The 26,726-nt window shown below is 41.3% G+C and overlaps 2 protein-coding genes across 5 annotated transcripts in view; one reads left to right on the forward strand and one right to left on the reverse strand.

The window, feature by feature from the left end:
* The window catches only part of CACNA2D3 (calcium voltage-gated channel auxiliary subunit alpha2delta 3), a 511,446-nt gene that overhangs the window by 68,279 nt on the left and 416,441 nt on the right, over positions 1-26,726 (reverse strand). The window lies entirely within an intron of this gene.
* On the forward strand, positions 15,640-26,413 carry LRTM1 (leucine rich repeats and transmembrane domains 1). The gene is made up of 3 exons (XM_035106348.2): positions 15,640-16,100; positions 18,414-19,010; positions 23,305-26,413. Exons 1-3 carry the CDS (start codon positions 16,094-16,096, stop codon positions 23,739-23,741), a joined length of 1,041 nt encoding a protein of 346 aa, XP_034962239.2. The 5' UTR covers positions 15,640-16,093; the 3' UTR covers positions 23,742-26,413.

Genomic DNA, 26,726 nt, shown 5'->3' on the forward strand with positions numbered 1-26,726 from the left:
TATATTGTATATATTCATACCAGTAGATATATTAATATGTTCTAAATTAATATTTTATTTTTAAAAGTATCACCTATCTGCATAAAGATGTTTTAGAATCACTCACTCACTCATTCAGAGACTTATTTGGTAGGCTACCAAAATTGTTAACTACTTCAACATGATATAAAAAGCAAGTTTTGGTATGTCCTGATTCCTAGGAAAAAAATCTGACAATGTACTTATCTTCCTAAAAATGGTACCTATAAAATGCAGTCCAAAATAATTAAGGTCCATGGGGTCACGAAGAGTTGGACACAACTAAACAACTAAACAACAACAACCACTCTAAAAGCTGAACTATGATACAAGCATAGTCCGAGTAAACTTGGTTGTTGAGAAAGTCACCACCCTCTAAAGTGAAAAAAGTTAATGTGCAGATCTGTCTGAAAAAGAGCCACAAATCAATGCTGGATATATTTGTATGGGCAGCATACAACAACAGCAACAACAACAACAACAACAACAACTTCATAAAAAGCGCTACTCAACACATATTGTTAAAACATCTCTTCAAGGATTAATGTTTAAAATGTTCTGTTTAAAAATATGGGCAGTTCGGTGCTGGCAAATGCCAGCTGTCCCATGACAAAAGCAGAGATTTTGGAGGTATTGGGGAGACAAATGTGCATTTATTACACATATACCAGCAATTACGTACAAAGATCCCACAGTTTTTATGAAAATGCATGTTCCTGTATTTTTATAATAAGGATGTTGGCATTTATAGAGATTAGCTGTTAAGAGTAAATTCCTTTAAAGCAGCTTACTCTTTTGTTGGCATTATCTACTGCTAGTCATTCATTCATTTAATATTTGTTTTAAAAAATGCAGCAGTTTCTAATCTGTGCAGAAGATAGCACCACACTATATTGTTCAGTGATATTCAATGTTCAATATAAACATAAGGTACTTACTGGGTTGGCTAAGAGCCATCTATCCTGAAGTACCCTGATCTTTAGTTTTAAGCCATGTTGAAACAAGAAGTCATTAATTCAATCCCAGCAAGATTTTAATGTAAACTGCAATGCTGAGATTTCCCTTTTTCTAATCTACCTTCATCCTGTAGTCTCTCAAAGCAGGGTAGGGTTGTGCATATCTTTCTTTTTAAAGGACAGAGCGGTTGTGTTTATATAGCTTCTTAGAAAGATAATTGTAGGTGTGCCTGGTAAGATTCCATTGAAATCAATTTTCAATAGTGCACTTATAATAACTACATACTGGCAGGATCATTGTAAAAACCTGCAGTTTTAAAAATATATACCGTATGAGATACATTTCAGAATAGACAAATAAAAGAATAAGTTAAGACAATTTGGAGTACGCAGGAAAGGACAAAAATAAATGTAAAGAACCACAGAAAGAGGGGGAAGGGGGTCGAAATTGAAAATGGTAAAAATTGGAAAATAATAATAGTAATGTATATAAATGAAAATTACACACACACACACACACACACACACACACACACACACACTGCATACTGATAGCCTCTTGGTTTAAAATCATTTATCATTTCATTGGTACATGGTAAGATGGGGAAGCAGAAGACATGATCCTCAGAACTGATCCACTGATCCTCTAATCCACTGAAATCTATATGTTGAGACATGATTTATATCCTATGTCCTTTTAAAATGTGTGTGTGGGGGGGGTTATTGGGTTGTTGTTTTTATTTTGATTATGCATTCTGTGGTTTTATATTCTGATTTTATTCTGTGAACCACCCTGAGATCTGCGAGCATAGGGCAGTATATAAATTCTAATAATAATAATGCAAGCGCAGTGAAGATATGGAACACATTAGCCGGGCTGAAATAGGTCACAACTAATACACAATACTCTTTGTAACTTGCCAGAATAGCAAACAACCAACTTAAGTCTATAAGGGTGGAGAAGCAATGTTTTCCCTATATACCCTTTTGGTGTGATGCTAGAGCAGGCATAGGCAAACTCGGCCCTCCAGCTGTTTTGGGACTACAATTCCCATCATCCCTAGCTAACATGACCAGTGGTTAGGGATGGTGGGAGTTGTAGTCTCAAAACATCTGGAGGGCTGAGTTTGCCTATGCCTGTGCTAGAGCATGAAAGAAGCCTAGGAACTGACATTTATCAGATTACATTTTATGATTCATCAGCTGTTACAATGAGAAACCCATCACATTTACAAAAAGAAAAACACACACCAATAAATAAATTTTAGAAAGGGGCAAGATTAGATGTAGACACACAAAGCATTTTTTAATATAAAAAGACCAAGATTCCGTGTGCTCCGCTCCCCCTTTCTTACCACCCAGGATGGCCCTGCCTTCTCCCTGCCCCTAGAGTCGGCACATCACACAGGGCTGGGTCTTGGTGGTGGCAGCCTTTCCTCCTCCACACCCACTCTCCAGTAGCCACTGCAAGCTGCCCAAGCGAGGAGGCCAGCAGGGGAGGCCATGGAGATGTCTTGGAGAGGCAATGGGATGCTTCCTCACAGCTGCTACCACTGCTCAGGACAAGTGGTATCTTGTTCTCCTTCCTGGGCACAGTGGCAGTACTGGCAGGGGGAATAGGGACATTCTAGGGTCAAATCAGATGGCTTTCATAATTCCAGCACTGTTCCTGGAAGATCGGGACACTTGGAACGTATGCCATCATAAGAAGTGCAAGGGGGAGGACTCCCAAGGAGAGGGAAGAGGAGGCTGAGGGAACATATCACAAGGGAGGGTGTTTGAAAAGGGGTGAGGGGCTGCCAACTCTGCAGGCAAGGGGTGACATAACTGGGCTCCTGAGGTTTGGAGCACGTTTCCCCAAAGGGAAGCCTCAGAAAGAATGTAGCTGGAGCTGTGGACTCAAAAAAGTTGAAAACCTTTGCCCTAGGGAGAGCATTCTTCCTAAAATATCTAGATTTTTCACTACTCACATCTTAGCATCCCTTGGTTCAGTTATTAGAAAGAACATGTTCCAGAATTGCTCAACTTCTCTATCACCATGTGTGCAATACAGACAGCTTCACTTATTACAGTAGTCTTTATGTTCACGTCCATTGACTCTCCCTTTTGAATATGCTTTTTGATGCAGCACCCATTCATTCTTTTCCCAAATGTGACTGAATTCCACTGAGCTTCCCTGATAGCAGAAGAGGCTGAGAGTGCCTGATTATTTTACCTGCCAAATTACTAAAATATATCTAGGCATTTCCACTGGTGAAACACTATACACCGTCCCTGGGCTTAAACGAAAGCAGATTCCACAGCATTCTTGCTATTTTTGTAAACGTGTGCTTTGCAATAGATTTTCTTTATAAAACAAACCCCATAGCGGCCTGCGTTGGAAGTGTTCGACAGCGAAATCAGTATAATTCATCCTCAATTGAGTGTTCCAAGGATTTATTATTTCTGACAACAGCACAATTGTGGTACATGTGGTGAAGAATGGAGAAGTTCACCCATATACCTTGCTTTCCTCTCTGCCTTCATATATTTATATACATATATATAAGTTTTCTGTGGGTGGAAAATAATTTTTAAAACATGGTGGGCACAGGCTAAAAAAATCTGCTTGTAGTTAAGAAATATGCCAAAAGCTCTCTAGGATGTTGTGGCAGATATAAAACTCACTGCGCTGTCTGCTACATCAGTTGAAACAGAAGGTTTAAAAAAATGCTGGAGGAAGAGGAATGGAGACACAGGAACAGCAGCCTGCTGGATATTGCCTTGTAAAACATACCTGCCATTGAAATGAAGAACAGCAGCAGCAGCAAGCAGAGGTATCCATGTCATTCATGCTTGATAGCATCATATGGAAAGTGTTTGCCCCCTCTGTGCACTATTTGGGAAATGTCATAGAGAGCAGTAACATGGATATTCCTGTTTCTGCCTGGCTATTATATCACATACACTACTTGGCTATGACAGCTACTGATCACTAAAGAGGACTACTAGGTAGCATTCACCATTAAAGGGTATAGAGAGCATAGAGAGTGTGACCTTGAACAGGTAGGACTCTCTCCCTCTGGTTTCCTACCCACCTTCAGTTGTCAGCCAACAATCTGCAGCCATGGGAATGCTGACCATAATGGGTCACTTTGCTTCTCCCTGCCCCTTAGGTTGTTACCCATCCTTTCTGTACTTCTGCAAATGTTGGTGTCTCTTCAAGCTTGCTGATACTTACCTCCTATGTAGAGGGTCTCAATTTAGCAATGTAAGTAAGCCAGACCTGGAGAATTTAGTTCAGTATATAAATACACACACACACACACACACACACACACACACACACAAAATGAAATGTATCGGCTTTGTTACATCTTTCAAGCACTCATTTCAAAGGAATGTCATCTCATGGGGAAACTGTGACATCTATCTAAGCAGACCTCAAATAGTCTATTCAATAGAAATCTGTAAGGAAAGATGTCCTGATGCTCTTCTTCACTGTATGGCCATTTCCCACTCATGTGCTTGTTTATATTTTTATGTAGGCCTACTACTGATCAACGTATGTGAAGTTCTTTTTGTGTATGCAAGAATAGAACAAATCTGAAGCTTTTTTAAAAACAGGCTACCAAAAAAACCCCAACCACTATTATTATAAAGGCTTTGCATCCCCCCTTTTTTTTTAATAAGAGTGATACTTCACTTTAAAAAGATTGGGCACCCAACCCTCTCAAAACAACTCCATAGTCACTCTAAGAGAGAATGTTTACATTATTTCATTATCATTGTATAAGATTGACAAATGAAATGCCATAATTTAGAACAACCGCATAGCTACCAACTTGCAAAAAAGAAAAGCACCAAGACCAAGACAACATTGGAATCTTCTTTGATGTAGTCATGGATAATGTGGGCAATCCATCACGAGTGAAAATGAAATTGAGTAAAATGTATAGCCTTTGAGAAGAAATGATCTAAAATATCTAAATAAAACAACATGTAAACCCTGCGCTTAATCTCAGACATGCTTTTCTAATTCTTCCTTTTTCTTGATCCCTTTTGTTTCTATTACTTTCATCTGCTTCTATTTACTGCAACAATATGAAGTCACTAATTAACTTTAATCATGCTTATCTACCCGACATTTTCTCTGTATCTGCAAAAGGATGCACAGCACATACAACTCTGTATGTAAGTGGAGAGTTGATTGAAAAATTGAAACCTGTTTTTGCTGCCATTACTAAATAGGCAGACACATGAAATTTGATTTAAAGTCTCTGGCTACTACTTTATTTAACTTGCAATTAAATGTAAGCTAACCCAGTCTCTCATTTCCCTGGGGTAGTACCAGACTCACAAGGCCCCCTTTCCCGCAAACCAAAATGCCAGCATAGGGGAGCCTAGCTGGTGTAGGAAAAGATTCTTGTATCTGGGCCAGATCACCAAAAAGCATGCCCTATGTAGTTATACCCCACCTTCAAATGGTTATGGCTCTCCTTGCACCACAAAGAGACCCAAATTTTGGGACTATCATACCAAGTTGCTCTTAGTGAGACATGGTTTTTACAAACAAGTGAATGAATTCAAGCTGATTCTCCCAATGGAATTCGAAGTATAACCTCAAGCTAAGTAGCAGCAGAGCCAGTTGATAAACTTTGTTGCATCCAGCATAGAATATAATATATGAGACTTCTTTGCATAATATTGGAAAGATCTCATAATCAAAACCCCAATTTGCTTCCCAGGATCTAATGGCTTAACTTTTAAAGGGACTGGGGTGTGTGGCGGGGAGAGCCAAATTATTTTACCTACCGGTAGCAGTCAAAGAAACCCGATCTAAGTCCATTGAAGCCCAAAGACTAAAATTATTCAAAGTTTTGGAATGGGTCCAGCAGTAATATAATATGATCTCCTATTAACCCACTGGAAGCAGTTGGTATGTCTCTCACTAATCACCAAGCCACTTAACAAGGAGGAAGCAGAAACCCTGTATTTTAAACTCTCTGACATATAGTTCAACATTCTCTTTGAATAAGGGATCTTGGAACATTAATACAAAGTTCATTTAGAAAGCTCTGAGAAATAGAAGCTTTAGAGATCTTTGTTTCATGACACAATACATGCAAATACATATTACTGATGTCCTTGTTTTATGTCTGGAAAAGCCACTTAAAGCAGCAGACGGTTTGGATTGAAGAACCGGTTTGGGAATGTGTTTAACCCATTCTGGGACTGATTTCGTAGCTCCAAATCATCCCCAAACTTCGTTCCCCCCCCCCCAATTCAAATGTGCGTTTTGGAAATGACAAGGGGAATTGCTTGGAAGGGTGTGTTTAGCATGGAGAAACGATTATGCAGAAAAGATTGAGCCCTACTCCAAACATCTCGTCAGCAAGTGGCTTTTTTCAGGGTGGCTGGGGGCAGTGTTTTTAGTGCGTTATTTGAAAAAAGGAGGTGCCAGAATGCATCCCTCCCCCTCCCTGCTTTGCCTATCTCCTCCTCCTCCACCGCTTCCTGCCCCCCACCCCGGCATTTTGGCACAACCCACCAAAGCGGGTTTACCACAAAGTGGTACGGCTAGAGCAGCCTGTGCAGCAAGGAAAGGAGGGAAATAAGTGTTGGCTGCTCTAACCCTGCCATGTTGTGATAGAGCAAGGGCCAGCAAACGTTTTCAGCAGGGGGCCAGTCCACTGTCCCTCATATCTTGGGGGGGGCGGACTATATTTTTTGGGGGGAAATGAACGAATTCCTGTGCCCCACAAATAACTCAGAGATGCATTTTAAATAAAAGGACACATTCTACTCATGTAAAAACACGCCGATTCCTGGACCATCCGCGGGCCAGATTTAGAAGGCGATTGGGCTGGATCCAGCCCCCGGGCCTTAGTTTGCATACCCATGTGATTGAGCAAAGCAGTCCTCCTCTACCACAAAGTGGCATGGCTAGAGCAACCCGGCTAAACAAAGGAAGAAGGGGGAAATGTCAGCTGCTCTAGCCACACCACTTTCTGGTAGGCCCACTTTGTCATGTTGCACCCAAATGACTCCAGGGAAGCAGCGGGGGAGGAGGCAAAAAGAAACTCCTGGTGTTATCAAGGTTTGGCTATACATGTTTACTCTTGGCTCCTACTTTCTAAACACAATGCATCTCCAGGAAAGCTTTTTGTTAGACAAGTGTTCACATAACGAGCTGACGATTTCCATCATTTCCTATAGGAAAATAATAATAAAAAATTGTCCAGTAGCACAATTTTATTTATTTATTTTAAATATATATTTTGACTGTGTCAGACCAACATGGCTACCTACCTGAATTTATTTCCTATAGGAACACTTCTAATCAATCCTTTCTCCCTCTATGCTTTCTGCCTGACACTGCTGCAGCCGATCAGCAAAAGCCAAACAAAAACTGATTTGTCTGATCTCTGCTGTTCCCTGATTTCTCCAATCTCTTTCCCTCCCTCCATGGTTTCTGCCTGAAATGTTTGCTGCCCACCAAACAAGTAAGGAAAGGAGCAAGCATTGGCTATTCAGATATGGGAATCAACCACTGGTATAGCGAGGTTTGGGTATAACTTTGTGCTTGGCTGAGATCTCAGATGATGAGTGTTCTGATAGCGGGACCTGCATGCCCTTTTCTCCGACTTCAGAAGCTTCTTCTGTATTAATTTTTGAACATTTGCTGAAACCTTTTTATGCGGTTAGGCTTAAGGGGGGGAAATCTATTTCAGTAATAGTCAGTGAGCTGTGATTTAAGGGGGGAATTGTGTGTGGTTTTTATTGTATATATAATTGTTGTAAACCGTTCTGATACTATTTATGAAATTGTGGTATATAAGTATTTTTAAAAACAAATAAATCAAACAGTGCAAAGGCAGCAGCTTGTGGTTGCTGACCAGTTTGAATCTTGAAGATCATATTACAACAGTCCTGAAAGGGACACACTGGCTGCCAAGGTGCTACCAAGCCAAATAAGTAATCACTTATAAAGTCCTACACAACTTAGGACCTGGATATTGGAAGGAACATCTTCTAACATACTAGCCTGACTGTGCACTAAGATCAGGTCTGCCGGGTTTTTCTACATCCTAGGGACAACCATTACAGTCCATGCACTTGTTACTTCTAGATATGCTTACTCAGTGCTTTTTTTCTGGGGGGGACGCAGGGGTACGCATACCCCTAAACATTTTGTGAATCTAATGGGAGAAGGAACTAATTTTTAAAAACTGTTTAGTTTCTTCTCTAGCACGGTGCATCATCCCCCCCAATGGTGGCCTCATTTCCTGTCACTGTGTTATCTGAAGAAGTGTGCATTCACATGAAAGCTCATACCTATGACAAACTTAGTTGGTCTCTAAGGTGCTACTGGAAGGGTGTGTGTGTGTGTGTGTGTGTGTGTGTGTGTGTGTGTGTGTGTTTTCTTAGTCTCAGATGGAATGAAAGTACCCCTAAACTTTTTTTTTAGAAAAAAAGCACTGTCCTTACTGTCATTTGCTTTTTGTGGGGTTGCCCTTGAATTTGGTCTGGAGGCAGCAGCTAATACAAAATGCTGCTTCACAATTGCTCTCTGGAGCAGCTTATCGGCAACATATGATACCTTTGTTTAAAGCACTGTGCTGACTGCCAATCTGATCCTATTTTAAGTATTACTGTCATGAAATGTTTTACTGGTGACTGGATTATCAAACACTTGTACAAACATCAAAATTTGTGTAAAAGGTTGCAAAGAGCAGCCACAGGGATGATTTTCCCCATCTCTGTAGCAAATCAATGGGGTGCCTTCAATAGAGAGGTAAAACTGAAACAGAGTTTTAAGCCTATTGCCAATTTTACCTGCACTGTGAAGTGGCTTCTCCCTACTTGATGCAGATACAAGGCTAGCACTTGTCAGTTTCACTGCTGCTCTCTGCAGCCTGTCCACACAACTACTGTACTCTGAGAATTTATGACATTCTATCCAACCCACAAAAGCTGCAAATAATAACACTGAAACTGACAGGCTCAATTCAGAATAATACCTCAATAGACGTAAAACTGGCAAGGGGTCCCACTGCTGCTCTTTTTGGCCCTTGAATTGGGACTACTTAATATGGAATTGTTGGCTTTGATGGTGCTGGAGGAGACTCTTGAGAGTCCCATTGACTGCAAGAAGATCAAACCTATCAATTCTGAAGGAAATCAGCCCTGAGTGCTCACTGGAAGGACAGATCGTGAAGCTGAGGCTCCAATACTTTGGCCACCTCATGAGAAGAGAAGACTCCCTGGAAAAGACCCTGATGTTGGGAAAGATTGAGGGCACTAGGAGAAGGGGACGACAGAGGACAAGATGGTTGGACAGTGTTCTTGAAGCTACCAACATGAGTTTGACCAAACTGCAGGAGGCAGTGCAAGACAGGAGTGCCTGGCGTGCTATGGTCCATGGGGTCACAAAGTGTCGGACACGACTAAACGACTAAACAACAACAACAATATGGAATTAACTCCTAACTTTCCAGAACTGGCAGCTGGATGGGGGGGGATGCACACCTGCACTGAACTTGTTTGGAAATGTTGAAGGTATCAGAGACAGAGCTCCTCTGGATATCTGACACCCAAGGTTGGACCAGCAGAAAACTCCCAACAACTTATAAGGGACAACTCTGTACACCCCTAGTTTAAGCAGTGAAATAACAGTTGCCAGACTACATTAGAATGCCAAAAGGAAGCTTGCTATTTTTTAAGTGGCCAGTTTTAAGAGCTGTTTTCATTCTTTTTTGCGCTCACAAATTTACATTAGAGTTTTATCACAAAGGATAGGTAGGGTGGGGGAGGGAGAGGGAAAAAAAGAAAAGAAAATTAAAGAGGACAAGAACATCTGTGTACCCATTTTTATTGCCAATACCCTCAACAGGAAGGTAGAAATAGCCACATAGTAATAAAAGGTAACTTGACAGCTCTAATCATATGTTGCCAGAAGATGGACCAAGTAGAAAGGTTTGACTAAAAAGGGGGGGGGGGAGAACAACCAAAGGGTAATAATTTCTTCTACCACAACTCAAGAGTGCATCAAACAAGGCCTGTATTATTGTTGGAAATGAACCTCACACAGTGCTGTAACTTTTCACTGACCCTGCTCTGTGAACATCTTTTCAATTTGTTAGTGCTAAAAATAACACAATTGTAGTTGCAAAGGATTACTCAAACTAAGAGAGGCAGTTGAGAAGCATTATTTAAAGCTTCCATTCTGTAGCACAGAGAGCTTCAGGATCTTGGGGGAAACACCTGGCTTGGAAGACTCGTCTTAAAGACAATGCTTATAAAAACAATTTGTCATCTAATAGATATGCAAGCCAAAGGAAAAGTTTACTAAGTCTATAGAGAATTCTGAGCCGAGAAAAACCATAAAAGCCACAGCAGGAAGCAATAATATCTATATTACTGTTCTATATCATACATCCCATTCAAGACTCATGGGTGGAGCCTGGTGACAGTCATCATAATGAGAAGAGATGGGCTAGGTCAAGAGTGGAGGGAATTTTATTTGTAGAAATCAATACCGTGAAGCAGCACATCAGAACTTTCAGGTTACCACAGATCCTAGCAGCGAAACATTTTGACCGGACATTCACGTCTAGGTTAAATGCAGAAAATGTGGATTGAAGAGTTTTGCTGAGTGGCGATGCAATACCTTCACCAGTTCACACTTCAGGTCACATTAACCACACTTCTGTCAAAAACAGGGCAAAGCAAATGCAGGTAATGGCTACTATTGTCTACTTCATTATGTGCCAGCCTTCTGGAGATCTATTCAGCCCACAACGCCAATACAAGATGCTATCTTGTATGGGGCATCTTGTCTTGAGGTTGTAGGATTTGGAATAAACCCCCTCCTGAGATCTGCAGACTGACTTCTTTATTGGCCTTCTCCCCCCCCCCCCCAATTTGGCCTTTGGTTCAGCTGGCTAGAGTTACTTGGTTCTACTAGCTTTTCTGTTTCTGTTGGCTGTTGAGATAATTCATTTGTGGTATACCAGCTTGAGTACGGAAGCATCATCATAATCCACACAGAATATTCAAATAGACTCATATATTCATTGTCTTGCGTTTACATCTGGCTTTTTTCAATCATGGAACTAAGGTGGCCTGATGTCATGAGCCCCACAGCACTGCTGGGATTGAGTTTGGGTTGGCAGACCCTGATGGAGAAGCAGAAAGAAACAGGGGGGGGGGAGTTTAGCTGAACTGGAAGAACCTGGGTTGGGGGGGGGGCTCCATTTCTATCCCAACTTCAGTAGCTTTAGAAGGGGAAGCAGGGATGCCAGCTCTCCCCTCCAAACTTCCTGCAGAGAGGAACACCTCAGTGGAGGCTGGGGAGGGCTCTGGTCAGCCAAGGAGGCGAGCTGAATAGGCAGCGGCAGCAACTGAACAGGAGCCTGAGCAAGAGAGGGCAGTCTTTTTGCCTAGAACCAGGCACTGCCTTCACAGATGGGAGCAGAGCTGCCCTGATGGATTGTGCACTTGCAATCCCACAAGGGGAGGTAGTCTCAAAAGGGTGCATCTTTAAAATCTTGATAGGGGAGGTGTGGAAACACCCATCACTTGTGTCCGGTTCTGAACTTTTTGCCCTGCCCCTGAACTCCTGAACCATAACTCCTGAGAATTCTGTCTATTGTCAAGCATGTACCATTGCTTGCTTGATTAATTCCAAGTAAGAGCCTCTGTCTGTGTACTTTGTGCAGGAGTCAAGAAGAAGAAGAAGAAGAGTTTGGATTTGATATCCCGCTTTATCATTACCCTAAGGAGTCTCAAAGCGGCTCACAATCTCCTTTCCCTTCCTCCCCCACCATAAACACTCTGTGAGGTGAGTGAGGCTGAGAGACTTCAGAGAAGTGTGACTGGCCCAAGGTCACCCAGCAGCTGCATGTGGAGGAGCGGGGAAGCGAACCCAATTCACCAGATTACAAGTCCACCGCTCTTAACCACTATACCACACTGGCTCAAGACACATACATGTCACTGTCTATCCAAGGACTACCTAGACTCAAGCCTACTGAGGTTCAAAAGTGGTCGCCCCATGTCCCTTCAGACCACACCCTGTAACAATAAGGCATGCCCCTGTTAATACTTCCCTATTATATACCTGCATCTGAAGAAAACAAGTAAGGTTCCAATAGGACAGTAGGAATCCACACAGTACAATGCCTGCAATGTATTGACCTTGAAGTGCATACCCATTTTAGGAAACGGGGGGTTTGAAGCCCAGCTTGAGTGCCGCACAATCTACATTCACAGGATTCCAGTAGAGTCATTTGCCCTTCAGTGTTCGCAACATATCACTCATCAAGAGCATTATGAGCTAAACTCTAGCAGATGCTACAATAGCAGAACAAACATTTGGATGAGAAATCATATTGAGGGAATGCAATGTCCCAGCCCATGTTCAGCTTGGCGCACATTCCCTTAGCATCATCAGATCTGGTACCAGATGCAGCACCTCAGAGAAAAGAGGAAGGACAATAGAAAAGGTCTCAGGAATTTTTTCTGATGGAAGTGCATGCAGTATTGGTGACTAGTCTTTCTATCCGCTCTGAAATACTAAAATACAAACTATATCTTAATTAGCTACCAATAGTTTCTAATTGTGTTTTGCGATAATCCAGACTAGAACAATTATAGATTCATAGAACTGTAGAGTTGGAAGCAACCCTGAGGGTCATCTAGTCCAACCCCCTGCAGTGCAGGAATCTCAACACACAGTTTCCCATCCAACTTGAAAACATACCAGACCCTGCTTAGCTTTGCAAATGTGGTAGCAGTTTTATTGCTGCACCATTCCGCAGACAACAGAATAAATGGGAGACCTGCAAAGGGTGTGTTTGATAGATCCCCTGCTCAGACCACTCAGTCCATTTCAGTATAGTAAAGCAGTTTCCCAACTTTTTTCTGACTGTGGCCCTCTTCTGACCTTGTCTCCTTCCTGTGCCCCCCATGGGCGCATCCAAGGGGGGCAGGCAGCTACCACCCATAAGTAAAATCAATACAAATCAATACATATTTGAGGTTCTGCCCCCCTAACAAAAGCCTGTCCCCTAAGAAAAATTATGACTATGCCCCCCCATCCTACCAGTAGAAAAGCTTTATTTATAATTTTTATAATTTATACAAAATACAATTGCATAAAATGATAGGAACAGAATGAAATATTGTTGAAGCACAAAAACAGAATCATGGAGCTGGAAGGGACCCGAAGAGTCATCTTTCTAGTGCAACCCCACCTGCAATGTAGGAAACTCAGCTAAAACATCCATGACAGATGGCCGTCCAACGTCTGATTATAAACCTCCAAGGAACCTCCCAAGGGAGATCCATCTTCCATGTGTTATAAAAAGTTAGCAACACTTATTTGACCCCAGTTATTTGACACAGAGGGGGAAACCTACAGATACAGCCCAAAAGGTGCACAGGGGTTTTTGTATATATGAAGGTAAAGGGACCCCTGATCACTAGGTCCAGTCGTGACCGACTCTGGGGTTGTGGCGCTCATCTCGCTTTATTGACCGAGGGAGCCGGTGTACAGCTTCCAGGTCATGTGGCCAGCATGACTAAGCTGCTTCTGGCGAACCAGAACAACACACGGAAACACTATTTACCTTCCCGTCGGAGCGGTACCTATTTACTTGCACTTGGACATGCTTTCGAACTGCTAGGTTGGCAGGAGCAGGGACCAAGCAACGGGAGCTCACCCCGTCACGGGGATTTGAACCGCCGACCTTCTGATCAGCAAGCTCTAGGCTCTGTGATTTAACCCATAGCGCCACCCACGTCCCAGCTTTGTATATATAGTAAAAATTTTAAAAGCAAATGTTCCTCACTTGACCTGGTGCAAAAAGATCTTGTTATCCGGAGCAGCCCTGGTTGCCTAGATAAAACACTATAGCCCCACAAACCCTTACCTGGGAGTAAGGCCCAATGAACTCAGTGTGGCTTTCTTCTAAGTAGACACTTAAGTTATTTACTACATGCAAGTCAGCAGATTATCCCGCTTGGCTAGGCGCTGGGGTGGATTTCATCCTGTACCTTGCAGAGTCGGGCCGACACTGCCAATGGGCCCTGCTCCACTCAGCAACATCCGAAGGCCCTGATCCACTAGGCGCTGGGGTGGATTGGACCCTGCACCTTGCAAAGTCAGGCCCAGGCTGCCACTGGGCCCAGCAATGGCAGCAGCAACAAGCAGCTCCGGCTTGCCCAGCCCTACCCATTGCCACCCCACCGCTGCACATACCTGACCTAGGGGTTCTGGATTGCGGGCTCTACTGGTCAAAATGGGAGCCTCAGCGATTACCCTCTCCTGCCAGAAACCCACCAGGACTGCTCCAAGGAAATGCACATGGCAAAAAGGAGTGCTAGGTCCTGGTGGGCCACCCCCTTACCCACTTGTGATTGGCCAAGTGGATAGCCAATCAGGATTTTTTTTTTTTATAACGGATTTCCCCCTTCAACTTCTCATTTCCCTGGCTTAGAGTATGGTGGACTGTGAATTTTACATCTGGTGAATTGTTGTTGTTATTTAGTCGTGTCCGACTCTTCGTGACCCCATGGACCATAGCACGCCAGGCACTCCTGTCTTCCACTGCCTCCCGCAGTTTGGTCAAACTCATGTTCGTAGCTTCGAGAACACTGTCCAACCATCTTGTCCTCTGTCGTCCCCTTCTCCTAGTGCCCTCAATCTTTCCCAACATCAGGGTCTTTTCCAAGGATTCTTCTCTTCTCATGAGGTGGCCAAAGTATTGGAGCCTCAGCTTCACGATCTGTCCTTCCAGGGAGCACTCAGGGCTGATTTCCTTAAGAATGGATAGGTTTGATCTTCTAGCAGTCCATGGGAATAGTTCCCTAATCTGGTGAATTAGGGAAGACTAATGGACCTGGCAGGCCCTGGCAAATCTCCTATAAAACACACCCGTTATGTAAATACCAGTTTCATTTTAGCACTCTGCTGAATCTTCTGTGAAAATGGCAGCCAGATTTCACTGGAAACGTGAAGTTTTGGGATTGTAGAAGGAAGTATTATATTAAGAATTAAGAGAAATGACTGGATCCATTGGGCCACAATTCTTCCCAGCCCACACCTTGAGAGCCCTCTGAACCCCCAACCCATACACCAGTGGAGAAACTGTTTCCAGCATTTTTGTATTAGGGGCTGGTCCTGTTCTTTATGTGACACAAGCACTTATTCAGAGGCTTGGTAGGGAATTAGGAAGAAGGAGGAGGGTGTTTTCTTCCTGTTCCCTCAATGGCAACCTCATAAGTGAAAGTGATGATGAGTTATGTCAGGCATGTTCAGCAGCAGTGGCACAAGTCGCTACACCCACAACTGCCGCATAAAGCTAATCCACATATCAGTTAAGGCTGTTCATTCTTGTTTGGGGAAAAAGAGAGGACTCATATTTTGCATGTCTGAAGTTCTTGGGCATTTTTTTCCCCAACAAAAAATTGTCGTATGCCCCCCCCCTTTTACAATAAAATCCTGTCAGCATGGCTAATCCCTAGGGAAATTTAAAGTATAAGCCCCAGAACAGTAAACAAGTGCACGGTCAAAACCATGTAATCAAGATGAAGGCTTCCTCATACTGAGATTACACACTCCATTGCCTCCAATCACAGCCAAGGACGGCGGGAACGCAAGTTCAGAGTCATCTGATTTCGAACGGATTGACAAAGCATGGCTAACAATCCAACAGAAATCAAGAACTACATGGGATTTAAAAAGTCAGCTTTATTTTTGTGCCTTGGATTTGAGGTAGATTAAATAATTGAAAAGGCTAGGCTATTAGGTCATGATTTCTGTGTTGCAGCTGTCTAGCACAAGTTGACAGACACTCTGCAAGGCCTGTTGATTTAATAAGAGGCATAGGAAATCTCTGTGGGTAGCAAACGAGCAGTCAATGAATCTGAAAAGAAACACGATTGAATGGGGTGGGGGGAACTAACCAGCATTTGTAAAGCTGTGATTAGCTGGAGGTCCTATGGCAGCTACAGTTGTGTTTTCTGAATAAGTGCAATAATGCATAGGCAGCAGTGAAGCAACTTTGCTACAGAGAGTTATTGCTTCATATGAAGCTTGAACTGAAACCTGCAAGCTCGACAAGTGAACAGCCATGAAAGGTAAGATATACTTTTATGTAGACTTATTGTGAAGGGATATTACTTTGCAAATAAACTATGCTTTAAAATCCAGGCAAATCAATAAACCACAATTTTTTTTTGTAGCTGCTTGCTTTTTGTGGACTCGAGCAAATTGTTGCATGCTAAGCATGCTGATTCAAAATGCATCTCCTATCTTCCTTATATGAATGCAGCATTCAGAAACCGTAATCAGACATTTGTGGGGTCAGTTCAAATATTTCTAGGCGGACTTCAAACACTATTTTTGGCAATGAAGTTTGAGAAATTATGTACATGATAAACTGTAATCTCAGAAAGTGAATGGCTTCATATGAAGGCTGACATGCTTGGTTATGAAATCAAAGGCTCTTAAATAAATGTATCTTTTAGGAAATTCTAATTTAAGTTCTGCATTCCGTGACTTTTCCTGAATATTTCAATACTATTTGACTTGAAGCTAAACCCTGTGCATGTTTGCCAAGTGGAAAGTCCCTCTGATTTCATTGGGATTTACCCTAAAATAAATGTACACAAAACTCAAGCCCTTAAGACTCCTGCTTAGAAATAAGAGATACTACTGATCTGCCTCAGGGACCATTCATGAAAGGAGACAGAAAGCTTTTATCAATCTGGACATATGGCTCTTAGCTATCATTGCCTGGTATATGATTGCTTTTACTGTGTAAAAAAGAATGCTGCCTGAGAAATATTATTTATAAAAAATTGTACTCATTATTTTGTTTGTGCCATTGTAAGGAACTGTGTGAACTTCATTCACTGTTTCAACGAAGGGAGACATTTTAAGATACTAGAGAATACATATGGATTATAGACATAAACAAGTGAACCATAATATGAAATATTAGTAATAGAATTAAAAGAACTATAGAAAATAATAGCAATAGATGTTTAAGAGCATTTGTTCAAATCAGAGTTATTATATGGTGTTATTGTACGGTGTACAGTACAAAAAAGTAATAGACTCACTGAAATTAATGAAACATAGTCAGGTCTATTCACTTGTATGGATCTGTTGAGGATAGGACTACCATTGGCTACAACCCTTTAGTTTTATTTATTTTTTGATGTTTGATCCAGAAAAGCATCCCAGACACTTGCTCAATACTCAGTTCACTCAAATGTGCATATTGTCTAGATCTCTAATGCATGTTGGCTATCTCATTCATTCCAATGTGCAAGCTGGTGAGCCACTGAAAAGGAATTCATAGAACTTAACAAGGAAGCTCTTGAAGGCTGGAAAGTTTTTAAACGGTTAAGAATGCTGTAGATCAGGGCGACTACAGATCACATGATGAAATGTAAGAAGCTGAGTAACACTTGCTGAAGTAAACGGGACCACTCATAGCCCTAAAGTTAATCAGTGTTTTTCATAACCATGGTCAGTGGGCTTAGTGCAGGGGTAGGCAACCTAAGGCCTGGGGGCCGGATGCGGCCCAATTACTTTCTCAATCTAGCCCGCGGACGGCTTTTACATGAGTAGAATGTGTCCTTTAATTTAAATGCATCTCTGGGTTGTGGGGCCTGCCTGGTGTTTTTACATGAGTAGAATGTGTGCTTTTATTTAAAATGCATCTCTAGGTTATTTGTGGGGCCTGCCTGGTGTTTTTACGTGAGTAGAATGTGTGCTTTTATTTAAAATGCATCTCTGGGTTGTTTGTGGGGCATAGGAATTCATTCATTCCCCCCCCCCCAAAAAAAAATATAGTCTGGGCCACCACATGGTCTGAGGGATCGTGGACTGGCCCATGGCTGAAAAAGTTTGCTAACCCCTGGATTAGTGTCTCCCAGGGAGCAGCCAATGTGAGGCTCATCAGTGAATAAGTAACATGGATGAAAAATTCCTTAAGCAGCAGTTGGACCTGCTGTTTTATTATGAGGCTTGACCAAACCATTAATACTGATAAAAATAAAATTACAATTATGCTCCACTGAAAATAGTCTGTTGAATGTTTTCTAGCTCCGTCTATGCTGTCAGTGGAATTCATTTACTATGCTGGGTGTAAATTTCACAGCGCACATTTTAACTTCTGGCAAAGTTTTAGGATTCTCCCCAATAAAGCTTTGAGTTAATCCTTTGAATTTAACGGATCTAAATTATCCATGATCATTAATTTCAATTGGTCTACTTTGAGTAGGACTGATATGCATGACATGAGGATTTTATGACTATAACTACAGTTCATCCTACTATTCAAATATGCAAACTTACTCTGTACATGTATGTCTTCAGTATACTAACTGCCATCACAAGATACAGAATGTAACACTGATATTTCTTTTCTTATTGCATAGGTTCATTACTTTTGATTTCAAGTGTCATCTTGCTAACAGATGTGCTGAGTGGCTGTCCTCCAAAATGTCTGTGTAATCGCTTTTTAAAGACAGTGGACTGCAGGAATCAAGGGCTTGTTGAAGTTCCTTCACACTTACCTGCTGAAACTCAAATATTGCTGTTGTCAAATAATCACATTCAGAAAATCAGTCAAAGTGCTTTTGTTGATACTCTGGCCCTCAAAATCCTGGATTTATCTAATAACTCTATCACGGGACTGTTGCCTGGCACATTCGAAGAACTGCAACATCTACAGATTCTAAACCTAACGAAGAACTTCATTGAATATGTAGACAACAAAACTTTTAGTTCGCTTTCACGCCTAAAAGAGCTGGATTTATCCTCCAACAATATATTAAGTATGCCCAGAACTCTGGGAAAAAATACAGGGAACATAACTTTATTGTCTATGAAACATAATAAACTTCAGAAAGTAGACAGACTTCTGTTGGAATCGCTCCCAAACCTGAAAGTTGTTCTCTTTAAGGGTAACTTCTGGCAATGCAATTGTCAAGTCTTTGGCCTTAAATTGTGGCTGGAAAGTTTTTTATATAGAGGTAAGTAACTTTTCTCTGTTACATATATACTATACATCCAGCAAATGTCATTAAGACATATCTCACCTTCCCTATTTATTGAAGTTTTAATTCAAGGGAGCATCTAATAACATGGAAAATGGATTTGGTGGGGGGAGGCGCTGAGTATGGATGACTTCCTGATGTAGAATTTACTGTATAGCCCATACACTTCCTGCACTTGATACTGTGTAACAAGGTTTAAATATAGCAATAAGTGATGGTGGTTAAGGTTGCCTATATCGTACATTACAACATTCTTAACTCTATACAGAAGTTACTATGACTTCTGCTTATTGAGAGGGTTCATATTACGTTTAGTAGTACATACATGGCTTTAGCAAACTGTTGACAAGGAGCTACTTGCACACTGCAAGAGCATGTTGGGAAGTCTGGACCATTCACTTATGTTATATATACTGATGCCACAATGTAAGAGCCTTGCTGGATCAGGTGAAAGATCTGTTGACCCTGATCTTTTGTTGGTAATGGTGACCTGCTAGATGCTTTTCTGATGTTTCTGAACACTTGTTTGTCCCCCAGTAGATAATACTGGGAACTTTTCTGTAAACTATACCTTTCCTGTAAACATGGAGCCAGGGGCCATCATGGCAGCAATTTATTTATTTGTCATTTCATATCAGTGTATTTAGGTGACCTTAAATTTTAGAATCTTGAGAAAGAGCTTTGTAACATTAATCAACAACTAACATCCATTCATTGGTTTTTATCCCAATCTGTACTGAATTAAATGAATCCATGGATGATAAGACTATCAATGGCTACTAGCCATGAAGGCTATGCTCTGCCCCATTGGTCGTAAACAGTAACATTTTGGAATACCAGTTGCTGGAAACCACAGTTCTTGTGCTCATGCTATGCTTGCAGGTTTCTCGGAGGCATCTAGTTGGCCACTGTGAGAACAGGATGCTGGACTAGATGGGCATTGCCTTGATCCAGCAGGCTCTTATGTTCTTGAAATGGTATATATGTGTGTATTTATTGTTGGTGTTTTTATTGTTGAATCACTTCAGGATGTTTTATGTGAAGCAATTCATATAGTTGCAATTCAATGCACATATTTCAACTCAAATCAATTCAACCACTTCTAACACAAATAAGAGCATACCCCTTACAAAGGAAACAAGTGGAGATACTGCTGTCATATTTCCAAAATTATGGTTTCAAACTAGTAGAAAGAGCAGATATATTGATCATGGAACAATACATCATGCAGTTCTGTACTCAAAATATTTATTCAGAAGTAAACTTCCTAGTTAGCAGGCTGTGGAATGAAACTAGATGGACACCTTAGCTACTGCTTTGAGAAGACTACATGAGATCACGATTAAGCTAAAATGTAGAAGAGAGAATTGGGGGGTGGAACTTGTGGGTTCTTTACACCTTCTGCCTTTCCTGGGGTAACCCAGTCTGATGAGTGGGGTATAAATAATAAAATTATTATTATTATTATTATTATTGTTGTTGTTGTTGTTGTTTCAGAATTTGAGTACTGGGTAAAATATACTTCCAAGGTGGTAATCACTTTCCAAGAGCCTTGAACGGTTAAAATATTACTGAGTAATTTCTTTCCATCCTAGGATATATTGCTGGAGTCATGCTCCATACAGACATCTTCAGGGATATCTTGTAAGCGAATGAACATAATGAATAAATATAACTTAATTGTTAAGTTTGTAGGATAACTTCATTTATCTCAGGGAAAGAAACTTTCCAAGACAAATTAAGAACCCTTTTTTGCTTTTTCCATCTTTGCACTGTTCTAATCTGCATACATTTGTAACATGAATAGAAATCAAGTTACTATCAATGCTATCTGGGGAAAGCACATGCTGTATATTCCACCAGCAATTTTTCATTTTACTAGCAGTTTTATTGTAAGACTTGCATAAAGCAAACTGATATATCCTGTGTTAATGATGCCCAATCCTCTCCCAGATCCATTAAATAATCTGCCCTACCTTTATATCCCCCAAAATGGATGGACGGATGCACACACACACACACACACACACACACTCATGAACAAAAATAAGAATGATATGTCCACCTTAAAAAAAAAACACCACACACACAAGTAAAACAGCATAACAATCTGAATATTACCTATGCTACAAGTACACTAGAACAAAAAGTTTTAGCCTGGTGTGCAAATGTCCAGTTGTGATAATTGCTGAGGATGGATGTAATGGAGGACAGCGGGGATGGAGGGGAGTTAGATGATAATATGTAGTCCTTTACTTACTGCAAAATGTGGTAAGCAATGTTTCAAAGGAGGAACAGCTCGACCTTCCTGCTTGTGGGAGAAGCTATATTTTTGTCCCAGGAAATACAGTTTACATGGCATCTTTCTGCCAACATTAACAACCCATTGTCAGAATACAAAACAGCCACACTGTCCACCTGTCAAATTTGGCCCATGAGGTAGAACCTGATAAGGATCTCACCCATGAAGTGAAAAAGATCCTCCCCACCACTGTTGTGCATGTTCTACTCAGATGCATATTATAGTGAGTCCAATTGGGCTTATTTCCAGGCTACTGTGCATGGAATTGCAGCCTTATACGATTCTTCTATTGTTTTTTCCAAGTCATTCATCGGCAGTTGTGGTGGACAATCCCATTGTAATTATTTGCTGGACAACGGAATAATCTTCTTACAAGATTATGACTGAATTTTGAGTCTCCATTATTCTTTCCTACCTAATCCTATCAACATGCAGTAAACTGCAGCCCAGTCGTATCCATTTTAATGCACAATTTCCACTAAGTTCAACTCCTACATAATGCAAAAATTCCTTCCAGTAGCACCTTAGTGACCAACTAAGTTTGTCATTGGTATGGTACAAAAGCTCATACCAATGACAAACTTAGTTGGTCTCTAAGGTGGTACTGGAAGGATTTTTTTTTATTTTGTTTCGACTAAGGCAGACCAACATGGCTACCTACCTGTAACTCCTACATAATGCATTTAGGGCTGCAGTTGTACAGAACAATCCTAAGCAATCAAAATTAAATCCCATTGAGCTCAATGGTGTTTACTCTCTGGTAAGAGTCTTGGGGGGCAATCCTATGCACACTTTATTGGGAGTGAGTTCCACTGAACTTAGTGTGCCTTCTTCCTGGGAAAAACATGCACAGGAGTGAGCTCTGAGAATATTTATATTACACTGAAGGGCATCATAGCATTTTTAAAAAACAAAAATCACATAAAATCTTACAGTCATGGCAGCATGAATTCTACATAAAAAATACTGCAAATCTGACTAAACTCCAAGTCTGAGAGAATGGGAGTGAACATTGTTTGAATATGCAAGGAGGGCCTTTTATATACAAGTTAAAGAAGGCAGACAGAAAGCAGATTTCTTGAAAAATGGCTCACATTCAATAACTCTTGGATAGCAAAATGACATATTACATCAATTTTACTATTATATAACTTTTATATCTGTAACTTCTGTGTCCATACTTTTTACTCACTTCATTTTATATCTATATGTATACTTATAAACAGAAACAATAAAATGGGGGGGGGGAATAGGCGATTCTTCCCACCCACCCTTTTGTATGCTCAGACTGAAATTCACTCCTCAAGTGATTGAAGACATGTGTGATAACATTTTTGTCCCTGGAAAAAGAAACCAGAACCCTAGAAACCAATGTAAAGTCAATCCAAAACTAATTTCTCTGCGATCTTATACATACAATTGTTCAAATATAAAGTGAGGTCAAAGAAAGTATAGTATTTCCTACCCATTAACTATCTCCTACCCTCAGTCCATCTCTGTTTAGACTCTCTTCCTTAGCCATTATATCTTCTGGGCCCCTACGTCCTGGTCCTATCTCCTGGTTCGTCTTTCTACTGAAACTTCCCTCAGCCTCTTTGCTTCCTGAGCTCGTTGTCTCTGCTCTCAATTTCCACCAAAAGCACACAGACCCTCTTGGTCCCAGACCTTTCACTGTAAACCCCCCCCCCATTTGCAACGTTATTACAACCATTTGTTTTCCTTGATTGGACTGTTTTCCAATAGCATCTATGAATGAAAGGAAAGCTTAAGTTTCACAAATGACTAACAAAACTACACACCAATATGAGGTTTTTCCATTGTTGTAATTTAACTGTAAACCAACTAGCATAGAAGATGGTTGTCATTTTTATACAGGAGAAAAATCTGTTTCTTCATTACTTTAGTTAGTGGGTGTTTGGTTGGTTCTTCTGAGTGAGCAAGCGCTTGACAAATGATCCTTCTTTTTAGGAGGAATTAGTGACAGTATCATCTGCTCAACGCCTGATCATCGGAAGGGAAAAGACCTCCTGAGAATTCCTTATGAATTGTATGGAATCTGCCCTCCTACAGTTTCCGATGTCCACCAGGCCAATGCTCTTCACTATACTTCTGAGCACAAAAGTTCTCCAAAGCTCGCCCATCACAATGAACACGGAGGAGACAGCAGCCGCTCACACTGTGAACCTAAACCAAAGCCACGGCCTGTTAGCTTGCGTCATGCAATTGCCACTGTAGTAATAACTGGAGTGGTCTGTGGGATTGTATGTCTCATGATGTTGGCTGCCGCTGTGTATGGCTGTGCTTATGCTGCAATCACTGCAAAGTACCACCGTGAAAAGAACCCCTCTGGTAAGGAGAAAGGGACTCTTGAGGAAAAAGAGTCGTTTGAGAGGTCATTGGCTTGAGTTACTGATAGCTATGGGCTTTCAGAAACATATACTACTCCCCTTGCCCAACAAGTTAAAGGAGCAGAGTTGGAATATGGCTGATTTATTAGTTCCACATTCAAAAATGTTTGCATATAACTACAGAGGTGCCAACAAGATTTTTCTGGCCACTGGTATACCATATGGCTGCACTTGCTAAAGACACACATTTGCATAACAAAGTATATTCAAATGTCACATGCAGATTTGTACCCTCTTTTGCAGGTGGAGGTGGAGTGCCCAAAATAAAGTCGGTAATAAGTTGTCCAACAGATGGAATGTCAACCAGTGAAGCTTTCCCCATAACTGTAGTTCTATACTCCAAAAGACTTACTCTATTTAATATCTACTTGCCACATACCAGTTAAAGGTACAATAGCCCTACAGTCCTCCAATGCCAGGGACAACTTTCTAATTTCAGCAGCGCCCTTTGCCAGGCCAAAATTCAGTACTGCCCCACCTCTTGTCTTCCTTTCTGCTCAATTCAATATGTCATAAGTCTGATGCCCTGTGGTGCCCCCTAGTCTAGATGCCTGGTGCAGCAGAACCAGTTGTGCTACCCTAAATTCACCTCTGCCAATGCCAATACTAAACTACACAAAGAACTCAGGTTTCATGAGTTGCAAACAAGGTGTGTTACTGTAGGTCTCTCATGATACTAAGTTCTGTGATACTAAGGCTCTGATACTAAGTTAAGTGGAGGGAGTAAAAAGTGATTTAAGATTTATAGCAATTCTGTTCAGATACTCATGCTTGGATAAATTCAAGCTTTAAATAGTTCAAACCCCAGTACTCATTTGTGGTGGTCATTTATTAATACCCCAACAAATACACTCTGAGTCTGAACTGGCGGTGACGGACCAGGACTGAGACCTTGAGATCATAATACATGGCTTGATGAAGTTATCAACCCAGTGTGCAGGAGTGGTGGAAAAGGCAAGTTTGATGGGAAGAGGCAGCAATGCTTCAGAATAGCAATTTCTGGAAACCACAGGTGCTCTTGCACTCAGATCCTGCTCGTGGGCTTCCCACAGGCATCTGGTTGGCCACTGTGATCACAGGATGGTGGGCTAGATAGGCCATTGGCCTGATCCAGCAACAATAATAATCCCCCTTTTTTTCTTTTTTGAGCCAAAATGATTTGACACACACACACACACTCAGCCATGAAGTTTGCTTGGTGCCCTTAGGTAGGTTGGCCATATTTCAAGTAGTGAAAATGCGGACGGGGTTTTTTTTTGGGGGGGGGGGCAAAGTTTTGACTAAAGTTGTTGGACTTTTTTTGGCAAAAAGGGAGAGTAGATTCTGAGCTATTTTTATGGAAAATTGGCACTGCTGACATGGGCTGCCGTACATCCGAATTTTCCCGGATATTTTACCGATTTTCACCCAGGTGCTGCTGCCGACTGCAGTATTCTGGATATGTCCAGGAAATTCCAGACATACGGCAACCCTAACTTAGGCCAGCTTCTGTTTCTTCACCTAACCTACCTCACTGAGTTGTTGTGAAGATAAAACAAATATATAAAAGGATGTCATATAGAGGAGGGAGAAAGGTTGTTTTCTGCTGCTCCAGAGAAGCGAACACGGAGCAATGGATTCAAACTAGGTACAAGAAAGAAGATTCCACCTAAACATTAGGAAGAACTTCCTGACAGTAAGAGCTGTTCGACAGTGGAATTTGCTGCCAAGGAGTGTGGTGGAGTCTCCTTCTTTGGAGGTCTTTAAGCGGAGGCTTGACGGCCATATGTCAGGAATGCTTTGATGGTGTTTCCTGCTTGGCAGGGGGTTGGACTGGATGGCCTTTGTGGTCTCTTCCAACTCTATGATTCTATGATACAAAAGGAAGGAGAACCATGTACACTGCAAAAACCCATTTAAGTTTTTATACCAGCAACACCACTCCTCACTGGAGAAGGAGGCCCTAAAGGGTGGTGGAGGAAAGTTCAGCATGAGGCTGTTATCTCTCTCAAGGCTGGTCTTATCAGCATAAGCACTGAGTTGCATCTCGCCTCACTTGGACGCAGTCTTGGCGTTGCCAAATTGGCTAGATGTCTGTATAATAGCAATGAAGGCACAGCCTACTGCCTCCCAGCTCTGGAGTACCTGCGACTCATTTTGTGTGTCCCCTGTCTCAGTACTCTCCCTCTGATCACCAGTGTGCCCTTTTTGACTTGGTACATTTAAAACCATCTGCACATTACATTATATAGAAATATTTAATGTGTTCCTGTAAGCCTATGTGTAGCATTTTAGTCCACAAACAACTAGTTGCAGCAACATACTTACTAACACTGCAGATGCCGGCAGACATTTCAGACGTGGAAAAATATAGATCTAATCACTTAAATTAACAAATGCAAAGCTAGCGTTTTGCAACATGGGGCATTTTATGCCTAATGTAGTTAGATGAAAGGCACCATTTGCTATATATTCTGCGAGAACCGCAAATTATCTTCCACAATTGCTTGCAAGTATTTTCAAATGCATTGCAGGTTATTTTTAGATACTCATTGGGTACCAAATAGCAGGAATCTCTACTGGAATGCCCTTAATTTGCAAAGCACTGGTGTGAACATCTGCTCCTAAATACTGAAATTATCTGCATGGGCTCATTTAATTTTATGTCTCAAATAAAAATATCAAAAGCAGTTTTCTAGAATCTGAAACTGAGAATGCAAATACATTTTATTTTATATCTGATTTAGATTTTATATCCAGATTTATCTGGTTGTTATTCCTTTAACATCTTCCCAAGAGAAGTTGCCTATGCCATTTTGGTTCCAGAAACTATATATTATAAACAGACTTGTTGTTCATTTGAAATTTTTAACTGTGATAAGATAAAGATTATGTTCTCATGCTGTTTATATACCAGAGATCACCAACCTTTTTTGTACTAGTGGGCACATTTCCCATTCTGAGTGTGCTGGGGGTGCCTCCCACAGTTTGACCAAACTGCGG

Source organism: Zootoca vivipara, chromosome 2 (genome assembly GCF_963506605.1).
Source record: "Zootoca vivipara chromosome 2, rZooViv1.1, whole genome shotgun sequence".
NCBI lineage: Eukaryota > Metazoa > Chordata > Lepidosauria > Squamata > Lacertidae > Zootoca > Zootoca vivipara.

What these genes read in the sequence shown, in the direction of transcription:
- LRTM1 (XM_035106348.2), top strand. An exon ending in GGAAAGTTTTTTATATAGAG is followed by an intron (nt 19,011 to 23,304) that starts GTAAGTAACTTT and finishes CCTTCTTTTTAG; the next exon opens with GAGGAATTAGTGACAGTATC.